Source organism: Microcebus murinus, chromosome 14 (assembly GCF_040939455.1).
Source record: "Microcebus murinus isolate Inina chromosome 14, M.murinus_Inina_mat1.0, whole genome shotgun sequence".
Taxonomy (NCBI): Eukaryota; Metazoa; Chordata; class Mammalia; order Primates; family Cheirogaleidae; genus Microcebus; species Microcebus murinus.
The window spans coordinates 36,153,120-36,173,737 of NC_134117.1; the positions used below are offsets into that span (position 1 = coordinate 36,153,120).

Here is a 20,618-nt window from a genome sequence, read left to right on the forward strand (position 1 = left end):
TCACCGCCCCACCTTCTCGCTTCCCCAACTCCGCTCATTTGCCCTAAAATCAAAAGCTTCCAGCCGAGCGCAGAGTGTGAACATATCGCCCCTGAATCTCCAAGGCCCGAAGACACCTAGCTGGGTGCGCTGACAGTGGATCCCCGGGAGTGGGACGCACCCCTCAGCCTCCTCCAGTGGCCCTGGAGAGCCGAGCATCTCTCCCCCTCGGGCTCCAGGTCGCTTCGCCGCGTCCAACTCAGGCTGCGTCCTAGGAAGCTACCTCGCCCCGCCCCCTCTGGGCCGCCGTGAAAACGTGGCAGAGTGGATCGCCCGGGGCAACCCACTGGCGCTGCCCGGGCCGGGCCGTGCACGCTCGGGCCGGGGTTGCGGGCCCGGGAGCGAAGTACAGGACGGTAGGAAGCTGCAGCCCTGCGAGTGGGCGGGGCGAGGAGGCTCGGGAGGGCTCAAAAGGAGGTGGAGGGATACGCGGGCCGCAGTCGGAACTACTTTCCGAAGGAGGTCACGTGTGTTCCTAGTTGGGGAACTTTCCAAATTCCCACTCCCCTCCGATAGCTCCAGAGGCAAGTGCCTTGCTGCCTTTGCCCTGGGGGCTCCCGCCGGGTGCGGACAGCGGGACCCCAGCCCGGTCCGGGTCGCGGCGGGAAAAGCAGCTCAGACGAGCCTCCCGAAGGAGCGCAGTCGGGGCCGGCGCTTGGGGAGCTGGTTACACAAGCACTCACATCCAAGCACGTGCCCCCGCCTCCCCGCTCCGCTGGCCGCAGCCTATTCTCACAGACCGCGGGGAGAGTCCCCGGGCTGGTCCCGCTCCTCGCATGCTACCCACAGAGCAAGCCAAAGGCCGAGCCCCGAGACTCCCTGCTCTGGATCGACCTTCGGGGCGCGTTCCCAAACGTGGGAAAAGGAGCTGGGCGCCAGGGGTCTGGGGCATCTCCCTCGCTGGTGCCTGCCACTGCGGGTGAACCCTTCCAGTTCTGTGCTCGCGGGACAAAAGGGTATCTCCTGCTGCAGTCCGCTGCTTGGATGGGCCGATGTTGCAATAAACTTCCAGTCACTGCCCTGAGCTGGTGAGCGCGCCCCACCTACTGTAGACTCAGCCAAGTGACTTATCTGGTCTGAGAACCTAGTCAGAGGCCGTCAGCGCCAAACAAACCTGTCAAGTCTGCCTACAGTCCCGATTGGTTGACCTAGCCCCCGTGGGAAAGCTGGTTCGGAAATGCTGAGAGCCGCAGTGCATTTTCCGCGACTTCAGAAAGCGGTAAAGCAAATAGTCCACTGTATGCTTGAAGAGAATGGGCATCAATCAACACCAATCTAAGAACTTCTTTTTCTTTCCTTGGGGAGGTAGAACTCAAGGTGACAATTTGAGTCCAGAAATATCTTTCTTGAAACCTAGGCTGAGGCACTGGGTCATTTTTCAAAATTTGGGATAATGAGAATCAATGTGTGTTGCCATACTTGTGAGTAGTGCCAAGTAAGGTCTAAAGAGGATATATGCAGTGCATGAGAAAGAAGATTGTATGTGTGCACTTCATAGTTGCAGGCAGCCCCTGAAGACTAGAAACCCCAAGAGGCCTAGCTCAGAAAGCCACAGGCCATTACCTAACTCCAAGACTACTAATTAAACCTGGGATATTTACAGTATTCTTAGAGATCTCTGAGGCTCCATAAAACTTTGCACTTATATACAATTTCTTTTTAAGATAGCTCTCCAGGAGTTAACCTGCTGAAAGTTCAATATTGATATTTATTGAAGGATGGTTTTGTGCATGGTTCTGGTTAGCTTGGGAGAGGCAGGGACCCCAAGTGGAAAAGGAAATGGAAAGAAAACTGAAAAGAGTAGGAGAAAGGTCTCCATTTGATTTCCAAAGGTGCAAATCTTGTCCACACAATCTAATGTGAGCTAGAGATTTCTTCATTTTACAAATAATCAAGGATAAGGAGTCCCTGATGTCTAGGTGTTCTACTAGATTGCATGGTAAAAACCTGAGCTAAGCTCAACTGAGTATCAACTACTGTTTGGTAGAAAAAGGGGAAATAAAGATGAACTTAAATAAAGGAGAGTAAATGGGGGGTGGGGGTAAATACCCCACACTTGTTTCTCAAGTTGCTGATTTTGTCCCCTTAGTCCCTGTTATTAGCACTGCCCTACTCTGCCTTTCCCCTGGAGCCTACCCCTATGTGACCATTAGTCTCTTGGCATCTGAGAAGCTCTGAAATCTGCTTCTTTGGAAGAAAATGAAACAGGGTTCATTCCTGTCCCTGTTAGTATTATATTAGGCATGAAGAAAGAGGATCCTTTTCAATTCCATGACACAGAGTTACTTTCAAACGGAGAAGATTTGCATCGAGAGCACCAAGTGCTGGAATATGACACCAGCCCACAAGCACTTCCATCTGGATGAAGGAAGGAAACGGGAAATGGGTTTTGGGAAAGGAAGAAAGCGGGAAAAAGGGAATGATTCTCTAAACATCAGGTCTCTCTACTTCTCTCTAGTGGTGAAGGAAAGGATCACCAATGGCGGCAGATACTTGGCCAGCTTGACAGCAACATCAAATGGTAATCAGGAGTTGCTGAATAAAAACCCCCTCCCAGTGTTAAGTTGTTTCTGAAAGAAATACAGATGTATCCTTTTTCAATTTTTGTTTTTCTTCACTATTTCCTTCTACCCAAGTGGATCCCTTCTATTTAAGGGATGCACTTGCCCAAGTGATAGAGCTGAAACCTCTAAATAGCTAGCCCTATCTAATGTACAGAAAATGAAAAATAATAATTTTTTAAAGTTCAATTGAAATTATTTGCTTAGCTGTACATATATTACACTACACTGGTTTCCAGGCACTTCAGTTCTTTACCTTTCTGGATTCAGAACACCCTAGGGAAAAACAGAAGCTTGTAAAAAAGGGAGAATTATATAAAGCTTCAGGGAGACTAACTATATAGAATAACTAGTGAACATGATAAACCAGCTTTAATTATAGTTTCTAACAGCTGATTCCAAAACTGTATTGTTACTACACCCAAAGAAAATTCCTTTCTTATTTTCTTTGATAAGTGAAATGATCAAGCAACTTGATGTGATATTAATATAAATAGTTGATATGTTCTTTGTAGGTCCTGCTGCTAAAATGTCTTTAGTCTAAACACTCTGTTCACTATGGTGCCTTTCTCATCTCCCACACACTGACCTTTCAAAAAGAGATCTAAATCAATGGTTTTAATTTTTTTTTTTTTTTGACTCAAGAGTCTCACTCTGTTGCCCAGTGAGTGCCGTGGCATCAGCCTAGCTCACAGCAACCTCGAACTCCTGGGCTCAAGCAATCCTCCTGCCTCAGCCTCTCAAGTAGCTGGGATTATAGGCATACACCACCACGTCCTGCTAATTTTTTCTGTTTTTAGTAGAGATGGGGTCTTGCTCTTGCTCAGGCTGATCTCAAACTCCTGACCTCAAATTACCTCCTGTCTTGGCCTCCCAGTGCTAGGATTACAGGTATGAGCCACTGCGCCTGGCCATCAGTGGTTTTAATTTTTAAGCGATCTTCTCTACCTATTTAACTATTGTTTTCTAAATAATACATAATTTAAAAATATAATAATTATTGGTTTGAATTTAAACTGTCCTATTCTTCCAATGGTCTGAAGATTTTCTCTTATCTCATTTATCCTAATAACAAATATTGTCCTTTATAAGATAGCTTTCCCAAGGCATTCTCCTAAAGGTGCTGCTATGGGCCATCTAAATAACTATAATATATCCTAAGAGAATTTTCCATTACTGTCTATAAGCTTTCCATGTCCTAAATCTCTCCTGAAGCTGTTTCAGATGGCATGGTGTCACTTTTCATATCTCAGTAGAGAGGTGTGCTGTATGAAATCATCACTCTCAGAGAAGTAAGCGTTGAGTTAGGTGCTCCTGGGAATCCCTGAAGAGACCAGGTACTCACTATGTCCAAGTGGCATTCAGAAATTGTGACTTGAACCAGGGAATGATTAAAAAAAAAAAAAAGATGACAACCTAACATGACAAGACAGCTTTGACTATGTTAGTCTCTAGGTTAACATTGGCAGTTGGGTAGTCTACTTTGATCCCCTTAAGGCTAACTCTAATCTAGTTCTATGGAATACATATTTTGCTTTTTAGCCTTTACAATAGTAGAAAAAAATTAATTCTGATACACCCGTAGGTATTGGGGCATCTACCATGTGCATCACAGAGTAGCCCAAATTTGTCTAGGTATAGGAAGGACATTGAGAAGGCTAACCACTATCTCACTCCTACAATCTTTTCCTTCAAAACATCCTCATCTCTGGGGCATCACTTTTTCTGACAACAAAGAGCACCTTTTTTTTTTTTTTGAAACAGAGTCTGGCTCTGTTGCTCGGGCTAGAGTGCTGTGGCATCAGCCTAGCTCACAGCAACCTCCAACTCATGGGCTCAAGTGATTCTCCTGCCTCAGCCTCCTGAGTAGCTGGGACCACAGGCATGCCTAATTTTTTCTATATATTTTTTTGGTTGTCTAGATAATTTCTTTCTATTTTTAGTAGAGATGGGGTCTCGCTCTTGCTCATGCTGGTCTTGAACTCCTGAGCTCAAGCAATCCTCCCACCTCAGCCTCCCAGAGTGCTAGGATTACAGGCGTGAGCCTACCATGCCTGGCCAAGAGCACCTTTTTGAAAGAGAAAATACATGGAACAAACTCTGTTTAAAGAACCTTTTTTGTCCATCCTCTTGATGGTAAGGGTCTTATCTCCACTCATTCACTTAATAATTCAATCAACAAATATTTGGGAGCCTATTATGTGCCAGTACCATGCTAAGCTCTATGGGCAGAGCATTCACTGACATATAGGGTTCACGTTCATGGAAGTAAGTCTGCCTTAAAAACTTTATGTCTTTGGCTGACACTGTTGCAAACTTTTCACAGTCCATACATTTTGTGTTTGTGTGTGTGTTTTAATTTTTAAATACTTTTTAGAGATGAGATCTCACTATGTTGCCTAGGCTGGTCTTTAATTCCTGGCCTCAAGTGATCCTCCTGCCTTGGCCTTCCAAAGTGCTGGAATTATAGGTGTGAGCCACTGCATCGTCACAGTCCATAAAGTTAAAGTAATAGAAAATACTTTGACATTTGATAACTGTTTGAATTATCTATTTTTGCATAATAAATCACCTTAAAACTTAGTGGCTTAAGATAACAACCATCATTTATTTCCCCACAACTGTGCAATTTGGGAAGGGCATAGCTGGGTAGTTCTTCTGCTCCCCCATGGTGTCAGCTAGGGTCAGACATGTGCTTTATTTAGCTGTGAGTCTGGCAAGATCTAGAATGTCCAAGATGGATGGCATCATCCACATTTCTGGCACCTCAGCTGGAGTAGCTGAAATGGTTAGGGGCTTACCTCTCTTTATGTGATTTCTCATCATTCAGTGGTCCAGTCCAAGCTTTTCTGCACAGTGGCTGGATCCCCAAAGAGAGAAAACAGCAGCTACAGGGTCTCCTAAAGCCTGAGTTCAGAAGTCCCAGAATGTCACTTCCATTGCATTCTATTGGCCAAAGCAAATTGTAGGGCCAGCCGAGATTCAAAAAGAGGAGAAAAATACCCTACTTCTTGATGGAAGTAGTAGCTGAGATAGGAGAAATTGTTGGCAGTCATATTTGGAAACACTCTACCATGGTCTATCCTCTAACTACAGTATACACATATGCACATGTGTGTGCACGCACATACCCACAGACACACAATACACTCACTCCCCTTCCCTAAAGTAACCATTCTGTGTAGCATTGGCTCCAAAATTCAGGATCTAGTATACATTAGACCCAGATGTGGATGAGGCATTTCAGATGTTGCTTCTCTTCATCTGGAGATCTGTCAACTAAAAAGACAAGATACATACACAACATACAATCCTGAAACAGGATGGAATAACTGCAATAGACACTCCTGTTCAAAAGGGAGGTGGGGAATGGAAGGCATATAACTGTCGCTTGTGCATAGCAATTCTAAAATCCAGCCAAACACTGTCACCATGCCTCTGAGGATCAAGTTCTCCATTACAGCCTCAGTTCTTCTCCCTGGGAGTAATTTCCTAATCTGTTATTCTCAATAGCTCTTGGCTTCACCCCCTGGGGTCTAGGCTAGAACCTCTTAGTCAATTTTCCTTTTTCATAAGAAACTGCCTTCCCTTTATGGTTGAATAATTCTCTTAGCCAACTTCTTGCTCATAGAAAATTGGGGGCTTGGAAGATTTTTTTTCATTTTGAACTGTTTCTTCTTTAGTTTGAGCTGGTGCAGTTTTATCCATAGAATTCTCTTTAAATTTTGTGGGTTTTCTATGACTCTTATTGGGGTTCACTCCTTGCCTACAAAGCAACATCTATAATTCTTTTAAAAACAAACCTCCTTTTACTTTGGAACTGTTGAGGTGGCTGCTATGGGACAGCCCTTAAGATTCTTAGAAACTCTTGTCTAGATGAGAGGCAATATTTAAATCTTTTAGAAGTCTTAGCACAGAGTCTTCATTGGATCCTTATCTTGAGGCCAATTTACAGGCAGGCCCTTTAGGCCATTTCTTACTTTAAGACTCTTGCTGGCTAAAGAGACTCTCCTAGGCCTTGTATATTTCCTTTACATTCTGCTTGAAAACTGAATAGTTCCTTATTTAATACATCTCTTTCTTCTGATATCATCACACCTCACTTGTATTGTACACCATTGTACATCCCTAAAAGAAGCCAACTGACACTTTGAACATTCATCCTAAAGATCTCCTTTGCCACATCCACAGGTTCATAAAGTATATTTTATATCTTGTATGTTTTATTGCATAAAAGTGTTGCCATTCATTTTGCTACTACATAATACCATTTTGCCACACACCAATAGCAATTTCATTCAGCCTCCATTGGGAATCTCCTCAGATTTGAGAACTAGGTTGGATCCTGGAACAAGAAAAGAAGATCAGTAAAAAACTGGTGAATTTCATATAAGGTCTATACCTTATGTTAATTTTCTAATTTTGATAATTGTTCTATGGCTATTAATAAGTTATTAATATTAGAGCTGCTGGATGAAGAGTATACATGAACTCTGTATAATTTCTGCAACTTTTCTGTAAGTTTCAAATTGCTTTAAAATAAAATATTTAAAAAACAACTTAAAAGTTTTTTTTAAAAAAAGGGTTTCCTCATCACCTTTCCAACCTCCATTCAATGCCTGATCCCAAAGTCAGTGCCACAGATTTTTATTATGCTAGCACCCAACTTTCAGGCATCAATTTCTGTTATTTGTTCCATAAAGTACTACTACCCCCAAATGTAGTAGCTTAAAACAGCAACAACCATTTACTTACTCACCATTCTGCAACATGAACAGGATAAGTGGTGACAGCTGTCTCTGCTTCATGTGGTGTTGGCTGAGGTGGCCTGACTTGGGCTAGAAGATGACATCAATCACATCTCTGGTGCCTCAGCTGGAGTAGCTGGAATAACTACAGGCTGGCTGGATCTATCTCTCTCCATAGTCTCTTATCCTTCAGAGGCACACTCCCTCCACGAAGCCCCTCTCTTCAGCAGGGTAGTCATACTTCTTTACATGGGGGTTATCTTCCAAGAGAGCAAAAACTACAGTTGCCAGACCTAGGCCCAGAACTATAATAGTAACATTTTTGCCTCATTCTATTGGCCAGAGCAAGTAACAGGGTCAAGATTCAAGGAAGGGGAAATAGACTCCACCTTTTGGTGAGAGGGTGGCATGTATGTAGAGGGATGGAGGAATTGGTGATCAGCTACCACAATGACTCTAGTCCTTTCCCCTATAAATAACTCCCCCAAACAGACAATTTTCCATGGTCCTTCTCTTAGGTCAATCACAATATCGATCATTTAAGAACACTCCCTATAAGTTGACAATTTGATTGGCAACTGAATGTTTTCTGTTGTTTTCTGTTTTGTTCCTTAATCTTTTAGTTTCTTAATTTGCTTACTCATCTATTTTACATGCATAAATTCTATTTATTCCAGGATTAATGTAGCTCCCAAAAGATTCATTAAAATGCAATGAAATAAAACAAAAGTGATAATACATACATATACATGTGTTTGCATAAATACATGGAAAATATCTGAAAGAAGAAACAAGAGACAAGAGAACACTGGTTATCTTTGAGGGCAGGATGGGGGGAGGGGCTATAGAGGGAGGGGAATTTCTCTTTTCATTTATTGCTTTCTATATGGTTTGAAGGTTCTTTACAATGATTGCTTATTATTTTTATAAAGTAAAAAAGTGATTTCATCCAATAGAATTAAGGCTTAAAATAAAAGTCTGAAATTACGAAAAGAATATTAAATAACCAGGGAGAGAGCTCAACTCTAATTTCATTTTTAAATAAATGAGTATACTAAGGAATTTCTAGCATTTAAGCTTAAAAGTCTGTTTGGTATCTGCTGCATCATAGAAATACATAGCTCTATCTGTCATGAATGCTGCCTAATAGAGATGCTATGTGGTAGACAGGCTGTATCTTATCCTGAGTACCCTGTCTTCCTTAGATCAATGGTCTCAATGAGATCTATTCTTCATTCTTTATACTGTTAATGACTTTTGCCGCTCAATGAAAATTTCCTTCAGAAATAGTCATATGATACCCACCATAATGATACCATATGATACCACCACCATCTTCTTCCATTCAAGGCAGAGGCAGACTACTTTACAATTCAAGAGTATAGGAGGTGGAAGAAACTTCAAAGATCACCTAGTTCACCAATCCCATTTCACAAATGAAGAAACTGAGGCCCAAAGGATTAACATACCCAGATTACATAGCAACTCAGTGAAGGATCCTTAATAGGAGCCTGAGAAATTTGTTCATACCCCATCAGTGGATAAAGATGGGAAGAAAACTTAGCTTTTAGAGAAACCCAAACACATCAATTAGAAGGAAATTTAACTAGAGATGGCTTTTAATGACATTGTCAAGCCTTGGACAGGAATGAACGTAGGGAACAAGGAGACTGCTTAAGTAGAGAGGATAAATAGGGCTTAGAATAGGGAAAAATGGATATAAGTGAACAACGTGATTACTGATGCTCACTCTGTGTCCTCAAGTGTCCTGAAATTAGTCCATGAGAATTAGTACCTTAAGGATCAAACATTAAAACACAGATTGCTGGCAGGGTGCGGTGGCTCATGCCTGTAATCCTAACACTCTGGGAGGCCGAGGCGGGTGGATCGTTTGAGCTCAGGAGTTCGAGACCAGCCTGAGCAAGATCAAGACCCCATCTCTACTAAAAATAGAAAGAAATTAATTGGCCAACTAAAAATATATAGAAAAAACTAGCCGGGCATAGTGGCACATGCCTGTAGTCCCAGCTACTCGGGACGCTGAGGCAGAAGGATTGCTTGAGCCCAGGAGTTTGAGGTTGCTGTGAGCTAGGCTGAGGCCATGGCACTCTAGCCTGGGCAACAGAGTGAGACACTGTCTCAAAACAAAACAAAAAAAAAAACAGATTGCCGCATGTTGCAAATTTGCTTCTACTCCTCACTTCCTAAGATCATTGGGAGAATGTAAAAGAGTTGGGCGTCATATGTGGACTGAAAAAGGAAAAGGGACTGTGAGGCCCGTGCACTTTTGAAAGGAAGGAAATAGCAAACCCATTGGGAACAAGGGGAACGCTGCCACCTGCTGAAAAGTTGGAGTCAACGAAAATGCTGCCACAGAGTTAAAATTAGCCCCTTCTTTATGGCTCAAAATCTGTTAACAGACCTGTTTGCCGTCTGAGGCAGGTCAGTGCAGAGAAAGCTTAATTCTGGATTTCATCAGCCTGGAGAAAGGTTAGTCTGTCTTTGATATGAGGTGGTAGAGCCTGCATTCCTACTACCCTTTCTTGTACAAACATTTATGCCAATTAGCTTTGATTTTTTAAACCTAAATCTCAAAATACTAAAATATACTTGGGTGAATCTAGATAAAAACGATATGAGAAGAAAAAGCACCACAAAGAAGTTTATTCAAGTAATGCATGCACCTGGTTAAAAATTCACAGTGGTTCACAAATACCCTTCCCCAGGTATGTGTCTTTTGTTTTTCTTTTACTCTTCTTTTTCTTCCTCTTCTATTTATATACAAACACACACACACACACACACACACACACACACACACACACACACACACAAAGGACAATTGTGAGAGAGGCCTGGGAGGAGGTTGCTGATCCTCTGTATAAAGCCTCACTCTTTCTACCTTTCATCTACCTTTCCATTCTCCACTCTCTTCTCTCCAGCTCTCCTTGCCATTCTCTTTCTTCCAATCCCCATTTTCCTCTTCCTTAACTCTGTTTCAAGAATCCTCTTTTATTCTCTTTTCTTTTTTCTTTTTTTTGAGACAGGGTCATGCTCTGTTGCTCAGGCTGGAGTGCAGTGGCAGGATCATAGCTCACTGCAACCTCAAACTCCTGGCCTCAAGTGATCTTCATGTTTTGGCCTCTCAAAGTGCTGGGATTACAGACATGAGCTACCATGTGGGGCCCAGATTCCCTTATTAATATGCAAAAACTGATATGGCCCTTATTAATATACAAGAAACAGAAGGGAAGGTGACATATACAGGTCTACCAAGTTATACAACCATAAGGGCCACAATTCACATTGTATATAATGCTATTGTTTTATGCCTTTTGATTTTCAACCGCGTGAATTTAGTATCTTTAATTTTTTACTTATTTATTTTTTAGGGTCTTTTTTTTTAGCATATTATGAGAGTACAAGTGTTAAGGTTACATATATTGCCCATGCCGCCCCTCCCCCCTAGTATCTTTAATTTATCTTTAATGTTTTTGAACCTGACCTTGGTACCCAGTGGGTAGATCACTATTTAATTTTATGATCACATTAGATAATAAAACAAAGTTCTAGACCCTGCCCACTTATAAATTTCTTATTAAAATAATGTTTTAGGATTAACAAATAAGTTTGAAAGGTACTCTTACTGTGACTTAGGCTTTTCTATCTTGTAGGAACTTTAGAAAGAATACTATAGAAAAACTTAATGTTGTCAGACCTAGTTTGGAAGGGAAATTTTATCTTTTGTAAATATGACAGAAAAATAGTTCTCTTTTGTGGATTTTGGCTACTTAATTGTACTAAAAGTGTTGCATTTCTTACAAGATGGGCAGATTTTGCATTGCAGGAGACCCTAAATGAAAAGGAAATCTATAAGCAAAGTCTTGGTGCTTGAAAATTAATTTGGGAATGTTTCAAATCCTTGACATAAATTTTATGAAATCAGGGGCTGGGAGAAAGCTAATGGATAGAAACAGCCCATTTTCAGAGGAAAAAAAAATCTCATTTACAGGACTCTGAGCCATAAATCTTATCTGAAGTTTCTTTTCTGGACACAGTACCTTTGTCTTGGCTGCCTCCTGGGACCACTCTCTTCCTATATCACCTGTAGAAGCAAGTAGGAGCGAGGGCTTAATTAAAATGTACTTTATAATAGTGTTCTTGTGAACTTGCTAATTACAAAATAGGATTGTCTGCATTTCAAATCTTGTTTCTTTTTCAGTGTTGAGGCATTTGTCCTATCAACTGGTCAACTTTTCCTTATGATTTGAATTTGGCATATTGAATCTTCTCAGTTTTTAAATTAAACTGGGTCCTGGGTAGAATTAAACTGGGTCCTGTCTGAGAATGGCCATTATTCTGTTTTTGAAATGTGCTGTTCTTTTCAGCTGCACCCAGAAATTTCCAAACCAGCAAACTTTTGCCCTAAGAGTAAGCTACCTTGGTAGATTATTTGGCTTGAGTTTGTCATCAGAAGCTAGGTCAAACAATCCTGACCCCTAGTTCTCTCAAACTGCACAAAATATTTCTAATAACCTTCTCCACTAGACATCTGTTTATTTTGCAATTAACAGAGGGTAAAGAAGGCTTAAAGGCATTTGTGCTCCAGGGCACAGAATGTAAATGAATTACAGTGCTGTCTTTATACCATCTTGGTATAAAGATGTAGACTAAAGATGCCCTTTAAAGAAAAAAATGTGGAAGTCATGAATAAAAACTCTTCTAGAGGTTTTCATAAGCCAAATTATAGAAAGAAATTTAGTGTCTCATAGAATTCTAGTGGGTTACTACCCATTGGTCACCAGTTATTTAAATAAAGTGACCATGGATTTTCCCAAAGTTAGAAGACTCCTATGACTCACATATATGGACGTTGAGAGACTGTTCCCAAGCCCTTCTGAGTATCAACAGCAGAGTAGTGGTCTTCAAACTGGAGAACTGAGACACTTAGATTTAAGGGAATCAATTCCAGATCTTTAACTTCATATATATTCTTTCCTAAATCTGATCTACCTGAGAACTAGTGTTGACTTGATTAAGTGGACCTAGTGGTTCCTTGTCCATGTCTCCCCCTTCATTGTGGCCCTATCTCCTACATTAAAAAAGAAAGGCATATACCCTTTCCATCTGAATACTAAAATGATACACTGTCCCAAAGTGTAAAAACTTGCAAAGAGCAAACAAGATCACCTGCAATAATGACATTGATGCTGAGAGGCTAAATGATTTTACTAACAAATAACAAACTCTTTTGAAAGATAGCATGTTTAGCTTTAATTTTTTTTTGGCTGGGTGTGGTGACTCACGCTTGTAATCCCAGCACTTTAGAAGACGGAAATGGAAGGATCGCTTAAGGCTAGGAGTTCGAGGTCAGACTGGGCAATATATTAAGACCCTATCTCTACAAAAAATAAAAAACTGGCTAATTGAAGGAGAACCTATTCAAATTGTCCATTAATAAATCTTAAAAATAAAATCACTAAGTGATGTGTGACATATAATTTGGGAAGCTTTCAAATAAATGAGTGACATCACTAAAACAATTCCTTACATGCTATCTACTTATTTATGTAGATGATATTACTCATTGTTTACAATATAAAAGCAAAAATTAGGGAAAAGTATTCTGATGCTAACTTGTTTCCTTCTAGAAATACATAAAATTCATTCAGGATATATAAACCAATTTTCAAAAAGCCCAACTGAATTCTTTTTTATGCTTAATAGTTATCAACATTTAAAAGTATCTGATTGACTATGAGCTAAAATTAATTAATGATAATTCAGAAAAATTTTTAACACTTAGGAGCATTATGGTCAAGGAAATTTAATACAATTTAAAGTTTTATATAAAATTTGCTGCTGGGGCCGGATGTGGTGGCTCACGCCTATAATCCTAGTACTCTGGGAGGCTGAGGCAGGCAGATCACTCAAGGTCAGGAGTTCAAAACCAGCCTGAGCAACAGCGAGACCCAACTCTACTAAAAATACAAAGAAATTATTGGCCAACTAATATATATAGAAAAAATTAGCCAAGCATGGTGGTGCATGCCTGTAGTCCCAGCTACTCGGGAGGCTGAGGCAGGAGGATCGCTTGAGTCCAGGAATTTGAGGTTGCTGTGAGCTAGGCTGACACCATGGCACTCACTCTAGCCTCTGCAACAAAGTGAGACTCTGTCTCAAAAAAAAAAATTAAATTTGCTACAGGGAAATATGATATAGTCATATTAGTATATATATAGTAATGTATATTTGCATATATATTACATGCAAATAAAATCTATGGCAGAATTGGAAAGAAAATTTAAGTTCAAAGAGAAAAAAGAAAGACATAAAACTTTCCACTGTAAGAAAAGAGCTTGTTCATATCTTTAATGTTTTGATGGATAATGAGTAACAAATTACTACTGTATTTATATTCTATTGGATACATTTAAAAATTCTACTTTCAAATGTTAATGTTTACATTACAAAGAAATTACTTCCTTTGCAACTACTTGAACTTACAATAAAAAAGTTTAGGCAAGGCCCAGTGGCTCATCCCTATAATCCTCACACTCTGGGAGGCCGAGGTGAGCGGATCATTTGAGCTCAGGAGTTCCAGACCAGCGTGAACAAGAGAGAGACCCTGTCTCTACAAAAAAAAAATAGAAACAAATTATCTAGACAACCAAAAACATATATAGAAAAAATTAGCCAGGCATGGTGGCACATGCCTGTGGTCCCAGCTACTTGGGAGGCTGAGGCAGAAGATGGCTTGAGCCCAGGAGTTTGAGGTTGCTGTGAGCTAGGCTGACACCAGGGTACTCTAACTCTGGCAACAGAGTAAAATCTGTCTCAAAAAAAAGTTTAATTCTAACTCTAAAATGTGTTAGGAGGAAGAGTTTTTCCAAATTGTGGGATAAGCTAACAAAAAAGTTTAAAGACTCCTAGCAAAACTTTCATACATGTGCATGAGAAAATATAAACATATATAGGGATATTCATGGAAATATTATTTGTAATGGCAAAAAATTTGAGAGAACCTAAATGTCCATCAATATGGATAAACAAAGTGTGATATTTTCATATAACATTATACAGCAGGTTAAAAGGAATAAATTAGGTCAATTTATCAACAGGAAAATACCTCAAGCTTTATCAGATACTAGTTAAATCTGATCCTCAGAATTACAATGGCCTCATCTTTCTCTTCTTTTCTATCCTTCTTACAACAGAGAAACCAGTCCAGGAAGCAGAAAGTCTATAGGCTGTGTGATGTCACCCAAACCTTGACCCTGAAGCAGAGAACTTTGAGTGGGTGTGTAACATGATCATATCACAGTTATAGTCATGAAGGCTCCATAATTATCTGAGCTATTTTAAAGACTACTCCTGCCAGAAGTGGAGGGGAGATTAAAAGGGTCAAAGAACCTTGGCCAGGCGCGGTGGCTCACGCCTGTAATCCTAGCACTCTGGGAGGCCGAGGCGGGCGGATTGCTGGAGGTCAGGAGTTCGAAACCAGCCTGAGCAAGAGCTGAGACCCCATCTCTACTATAAATAGAAAGAAATTAATTGGCCAACTGATATATATAGAAAAAATTAGCCGGGCATGGTGGCGCATGCCTGTAGTCCCAGCTACTCAGGAGGCTGACGCAGCAGGATCACTTGAGCCCAGGAGTTTGAGGTTGCTGTGAGCTAGGTTGACGCCACGGCACTCACTCTAGCTAGGGCAGCAAAGCAAGACTCTGTCTCAAAAAAAAAAGAAAAAAGAAAAGGGTCAAAGAACCAATTAGGAGGAAAGGATTTCCTCATCACCTAGTCATGAGCAGCATAACAACATTTTGGGCAATGATGGACTGCACATACAATGGTGGTCCAGTATGATTATAATACTGTATTTTTAGTGTACCTTTTCTATAACACGTTTAGATGAAGAAACACTTACCATTGTGCTACAATTGCCTACAGTATTCAGTACAGTAATATGCTGCACCAGTTTGTACCTAGGAGAATAGGCCATATATCATATAGCCTAGTGTGTAGCAGGCTATACCATCTAGGTTTGTGTAAGTACACTCTATGATGTTTGCCCAATGATGAAATCATCTAATGACAAATTTCTCAAAATACAACCCTGTTAAGTGAAATATGACTATATTTAGAATCTCTACTTGCCTGGAAAGAGGAAGTAAGGTAATTATTTACTTATATAGGAAGGATGTGTAAACTAAAAATAAAATTCCAAACCCTTGCTGACTGAATAAACCCCTCCTGGCCAAGGGGTCCCCAGAAAAACTTTAAAACTGAGTTCCCAGCCATGAAGGGAAGGGAGGTCAGATACCCCATTATACCCATCCCTTTTGGAGTTCAGACACAATGGACCAGCATTAATGTTACAACAGAGATCATAAGACTGAAAAAAGAGACTCTCTGTGACAATAAGATGCTAAATTATTAACAAGATCTATTCTAAGGCTATGCAAGGCAAAGGTTAAATCACACCTGCAGATCATCAATTTGCTTAACAGATCACTTGAGTCTTTGAGGCTTGTCTCTGATTAACAGACTTCCTTAACTTAAAACATTCAAAGCCTTTAGACAAAGCCTTATTTCTTTAACCAATTACAATTCAAAAACTCTTTGAATCCATCTGTAACCCATAAGGCCCTGCTTCAAGATGTCCCTCCTTTTTAGGCCAAACCAATGTATACCTTCCATGTATTGATTTATTTTACCCACAATTCATATCTCCCTAAAATGTATAAAACCAAACTATAACCCAGCCATCTTGGGAACACTTACTCAAGGCTTTTTAGGTATGGCTGGCTCCCTGGGCCACATGGTCACACATATTCAGCTCATAACAAAACTCTTTAAATTATTTTATAGTGTTTGGGCTTTTTTCTATTAACAGATAGAGGAAATATTAGTGATCTAGAAAATATACAATGCTAAGATAAGCAAATAGTGACTCTCAGCAAATTGATTCTATAATAATAAAATCAGTTCAGATGTTCATTTCTATAGAAAAACAAAATCCATGATGCCAAGTAATAACAATTGCCTATTCATGTGAATTTCTTTCCTCCTTTCTATTTAGAGATATCTGCTTAAACATTTAAATTTCTGAAAATTAAGTACTATTTTTTCACTGACCACATTAAAAAATTAGTAATAATGTAAAATGGTGATGTAATAAACACAATGATAACTACCAATATTTATTATGACTAACATTTGTTAGTAACATTGAAAGCTATATGGGGTCATTAAAGGCTATGTGTGGTGTTATGAAGCCCCCCAGCCCTCTAGCATGTTTGTACTTTCTCTTTTTGATCTCTGCAAGCATGTGTCTATAAGAACAGGATAGCGTGAGCACTGTCATACAAGTAATAATGAATATTTACTTACAATTTGACCCTATGCTGCTTCTCTACCTAGAGTACTAAAATCATCCCTCTCCTATAACAGCTGAGGCTTTATTATAATTTCTGCAATCGTCCACTTTCAGGAGTTTTCTCCCTAAGGTTCCCAGTATTCTGTAAGTACTCTCCCAGCAGACCCCTCCCAAGAGTTCAGCAGACATGCCTAGACAGGTCTAAACCTCAAGAGTGCAGCCTTCATGAAAGTACCTCTACAAGAAGAGGGAGAAAGGGAGAAGAGAAATGTTATTGGATTCATTGTATTCATTAACCTTCGTAATGTATATGTGAAAGGAGGATGCAGTGGAATGAGGGTTGTGGCCCTGGACATAAAGTTAAATTGGATTGCCATCTGTTAATAAATATTTCCACCTTCTTGTTGTGTTTAATACTTCCCTATGACTCCATTCTTCTCTTTGGGGCAGAGTGTAGCATTTATTGAGTCAGATGTTCTTGGTGTTGGGTTTACAGGAAATACAACCTGAGTCACATTTTGCTTCTCTATCCACCATTTCCCACTATCTTATGCTGAAAGGGGAGGTACTTATTAAGTGTACTCAGATCATAAGTTCCTTGGGAGGTCATTTAGCATAGAGGTTAGAAGTACAGTTTCTAAAGCCAGATTGTTTGCTTTCAATTTTTTTTTTTTTTTTTTTTTTGCCACTTACCAGTTGTAAGATCTTTGGCAAGTTACTTAATCTCTCTGTACCCAGTGTCTTCATCTATAAGACGGGGATAATAATAATAATGACAACTGAAATGAGTGACTGAGGCAAGGATCTCAATCAATTATGGTTTATTAAGCCAGCTTTAGGGCATGCCCAGGAAAAATGTGAACAGTAAACACATATGTGGATTTATTTCCAAAGAGGCTTTCAGGAGGTTTGGCATTTACATATTTCCTTAAAGGGGAGATGGCATATAGGTAAAAGAGCCCTAAGATGAATGGTTATATTCTTGTGAGACTTTAGTTAGAGCCCAGGAAATCTACAGTTTATATAAAGTGAATATTTGAAGAGAAAAAGGAAGGAAAGGAAGAATCAATTATGCAGACATCTCTGGGTCGGTAAAGGAATGATTGATCTCACCTTGTGTCTGTTCTGGATCTGGGAAGATACGCTTGTAATCAACATTATCAGTGTGGAATCCAATAGACTTCAGGAGCTAGACTTAGACTGCAGACGGAAAGTTACAATTGACATGTCCTTATTTATGGGAGGCCAGCAAAGAATTTCCTCAGGAATGATCTGTGGGGGCAGTCCTTGTAGATGCCTGAGGCCTTTTATCTTCCTGGGGGAATCTGCCTAATGCATAATGTTAGTAAGAGCTATTAATTTGGAAGAAAGTGTTGCACAACTCAGCCTTCAGGCTTGACCTTCCCTTTTACATAGGAGGTTGGGGATGGAGGTCCTAAGATTTTTATTTTCTTTTACAGTAGCCAATTCATAGAGTTGATGGAGATTTTACATGTATGTGTGTGTGTGTGTGTGTGTGTGTGTATAATCACTTAGAATAAGCCTGGCATATAGTAAGCACTATGTAAGTCTTAGCTATTAGCTGTTATTATTATTGAGTACAGGTACTATATCTTACTCTCTTGTACTCTGACAATTGCTGCCATCTCTGACACCTGGCATATTGTTTGACATATGATAAGCTTTCAGTAAATGCTGAATGAATCATGAATAACTATCATCAAGTATAAGATAGGAGATAAGAAAATAAGGATTCCTCTAGTTCTTTAAGATGCCCCAATAAAACAGTACTGTTGAAATAGTTTTATATCTTTTATTAATATAATCTTATGTCATACCGATATTTCAATTAAGTGTCTAAATAAACTGCATTTTCCTCTGAGTCATTCTTTCTATGGACAAGGCTTGGTATTGTGAGAACAGCCCAATCACATTGACCTTTCACATGCTCCTCTGAAGTCACATGTCCACCATTATGACATGAGCAAGAATACACTCAACCTTTTTTTCCCCCACCCACTTAAAGTTCTCTGTCGGGACCAGGTTCAGAAGATGTCACCTCCCCCATAGCCTAGCTTCCCAGAATATGTCTCTTACAAACTAGAAGGATGCTAGTCCCAGCTGACCTGTGCAAAGAGCAAACCAGCACTGGCCCTGCAAGAGCCAGCCTCATTCACAGTTGTCAGAAGGTACAGTAAAACTTAGAATCAAAACTTCATATAGACCCTCTAGTATAAGTCCTGACAGCTCCTAATTGTATCTTACTTTTCACTTCAGTTAAGCTGCTCCTACTTCCACTGAAGTTTCTTGGAGGTTAAAAAGAATTATTGTGCAAACTTTTGTACCTTTGTACAATGCCTAGTAGTTTCTTATGTCGCAGAGAGATGCTTAGTTAAGTATTTATAAACTCAATGACTAAAAGACTATATACTTGTTCAAATATAAACAAACATACAAATACCCTTATTAGGTAGATATTATATAGTCCTGAGACAATAACATCATATGTTATTATCCATATGTAACATCCATATGTTACTTTACATTATCATGGCATGTTATATAATTTTTTCTTTCTACATTTTGGTATGGGACATTATCTAGAAAGACCTTAATCACTATTTCCATCTTTAGTTTCCCAAAAAGAATATCAACAGATGAAATGTCAAGTTTAGTTAATATTCTGTTCCCTGAAGGGGGAAAAAAAAGTCTGTGAGGCTTTTTAAATTATAAATTACAGTAATGTACCTTCTTCCTCAGTTGCAGTACATGGAAATAACCAAAATTCCCCTGAATGTGGACTCCTAATTTTATTTAAGAGGCTAACTATTTTCTTTGAAACAAGTTCTGATGAAATTACCAATTATTACTTTCTAATATTTCTCTTTTAATTTTCTCTAAAATGGAAGTGGCCAAATCACAATTGAGGTTTAATTTCACAGATTACCCCAATTAACTCTGGAACAATGTAACACTTCAGTAAAACTCTAGTGTGGGAGAAAAAAACTAGTGTTCTTATTCTAGGACCAGGATCAGTAATAACTCTTTTTTTTCCCAAGTGAGCCAAACAGTTAATTTGTGTCTTCTGGCCAGAGTGGCAGAGTAAAAACGTGGCAGTGGGAACAATATGAAGAGGCAGACCAGGAACAGGAACGCAGCACATAAGGAAGAGATGGGAGAGGCAGAGAGATAAAGGAAAGGTACACCCCTCAAGGATCAGCAGCTTCTGTAAATCCCACTCTACTGATTAAGCCAAATTCATAGATGTAAGAACTGTGAGGAAGAGCAAAAGAAAAGAGAACAGATGAGATGGAAAAGATTACTGGGAGGGAAAAAAAGAAAAGAAAGAAGTCCATCTGGTGGAGTGCAATAGAGCATAACATGAAATTGCCTTAGGTACCGAAGCTCACTGATCTAGAGTCTTCGTCCCACTTGAGAAAATAACCCAGTTCTAGTCCAGTTCCACTCCAATTATGAAGATTTTTCCTACTTTTTTGATGGTCATGAATTCCTCATGTTTTATTTATTATCAGATATGAATGCATTTAAAACTATTATCTGGGCTGGATACGGTGGCTCATGTCTGTAATCCTAACAGTCTGGGAGGCCGAGGTGGGCGGATTGCTCAAGGTCAGGAGTTCGAAACCAGCCTGAGCAAGAGCGAGACCCCATCTCTATTATAAATAGAAAGAAATTAATTGGCCAACTAATATATATAGAAAAAATTAGCCGGGCATGGTGGCACATGCCTGTAGTCCCAGCTACTCGGGAGGCTGAGGCAGTAGGATTGCTTGAGCCCAGGAGTTTGAGGTTGCTGTGAGCTAAGCTGATGCCATGGCACTCACTCTAGCCTGGGCAACAGAGTGAGACTCTGTCTCAAAAATAATAATA

At 39.8% G+C, this 20,618-nt stretch overlaps 2 protein-coding genes and 1 long non-coding RNA gene across 5 annotated transcripts in view; 2 read left to right on the forward strand and 1 right to left on the reverse strand.

The window, feature by feature from the left end:
• Positions 1-133: 133 nt before the first annotated feature.
• On the forward strand, positions 134-3,231 carry KLLN (killin, p53 regulated DNA replication inhibitor; the record flags this gene model as incomplete). The annotated part of the gene is given in 3 exon segments (XM_012762912.2): positions 134-751; positions 753-784; positions 786-3,231. Coding segments are annotated over 3 exon segments (936 nt in total), but the record flags the coding sequence as incomplete, so codon positions are not given.
• A 3,389-nt stretch (positions 3,232-6,620) lies between these two features.
• Positions 6,621-20,618, reverse strand: part of LOC105870313 (uncharacterized) — a 28,329-nt gene continuing 14,331 nt past the window's right edge. For 2 of the 3 annotated variants that reach the window (XR_012922891.1, XR_012922892.1), the window contains 3 exons: positions 11,410-11,453; positions 7,360-8,126; positions 6,621-6,945 (listed from right to left, as the gene is read on the reverse strand). This is a non-coding gene — a long non-coding RNA (uncharacterized LOC105870313). The remainder of the gene's footprint in view (positions 6,946-7,359; positions 8,127-11,409; positions 11,454-20,618) is intronic. The other variant, XR_001153556.3, reaches the window with a different exon arrangement.
• The window catches only part of ATAD1 (ATPase family AAA domain containing 1), a 61,128-nt gene continuing 59,337 nt past the window's right edge, over positions 18,828-20,618 (forward strand). The window contains exon 1 of the mRNA XM_076009997.1: positions 18,828-18,916. The gene's annotated coding sequence lies outside the window, so the exon portion shown is untranslated. The remainder of the gene's footprint in view (positions 18,917-20,618) is intronic.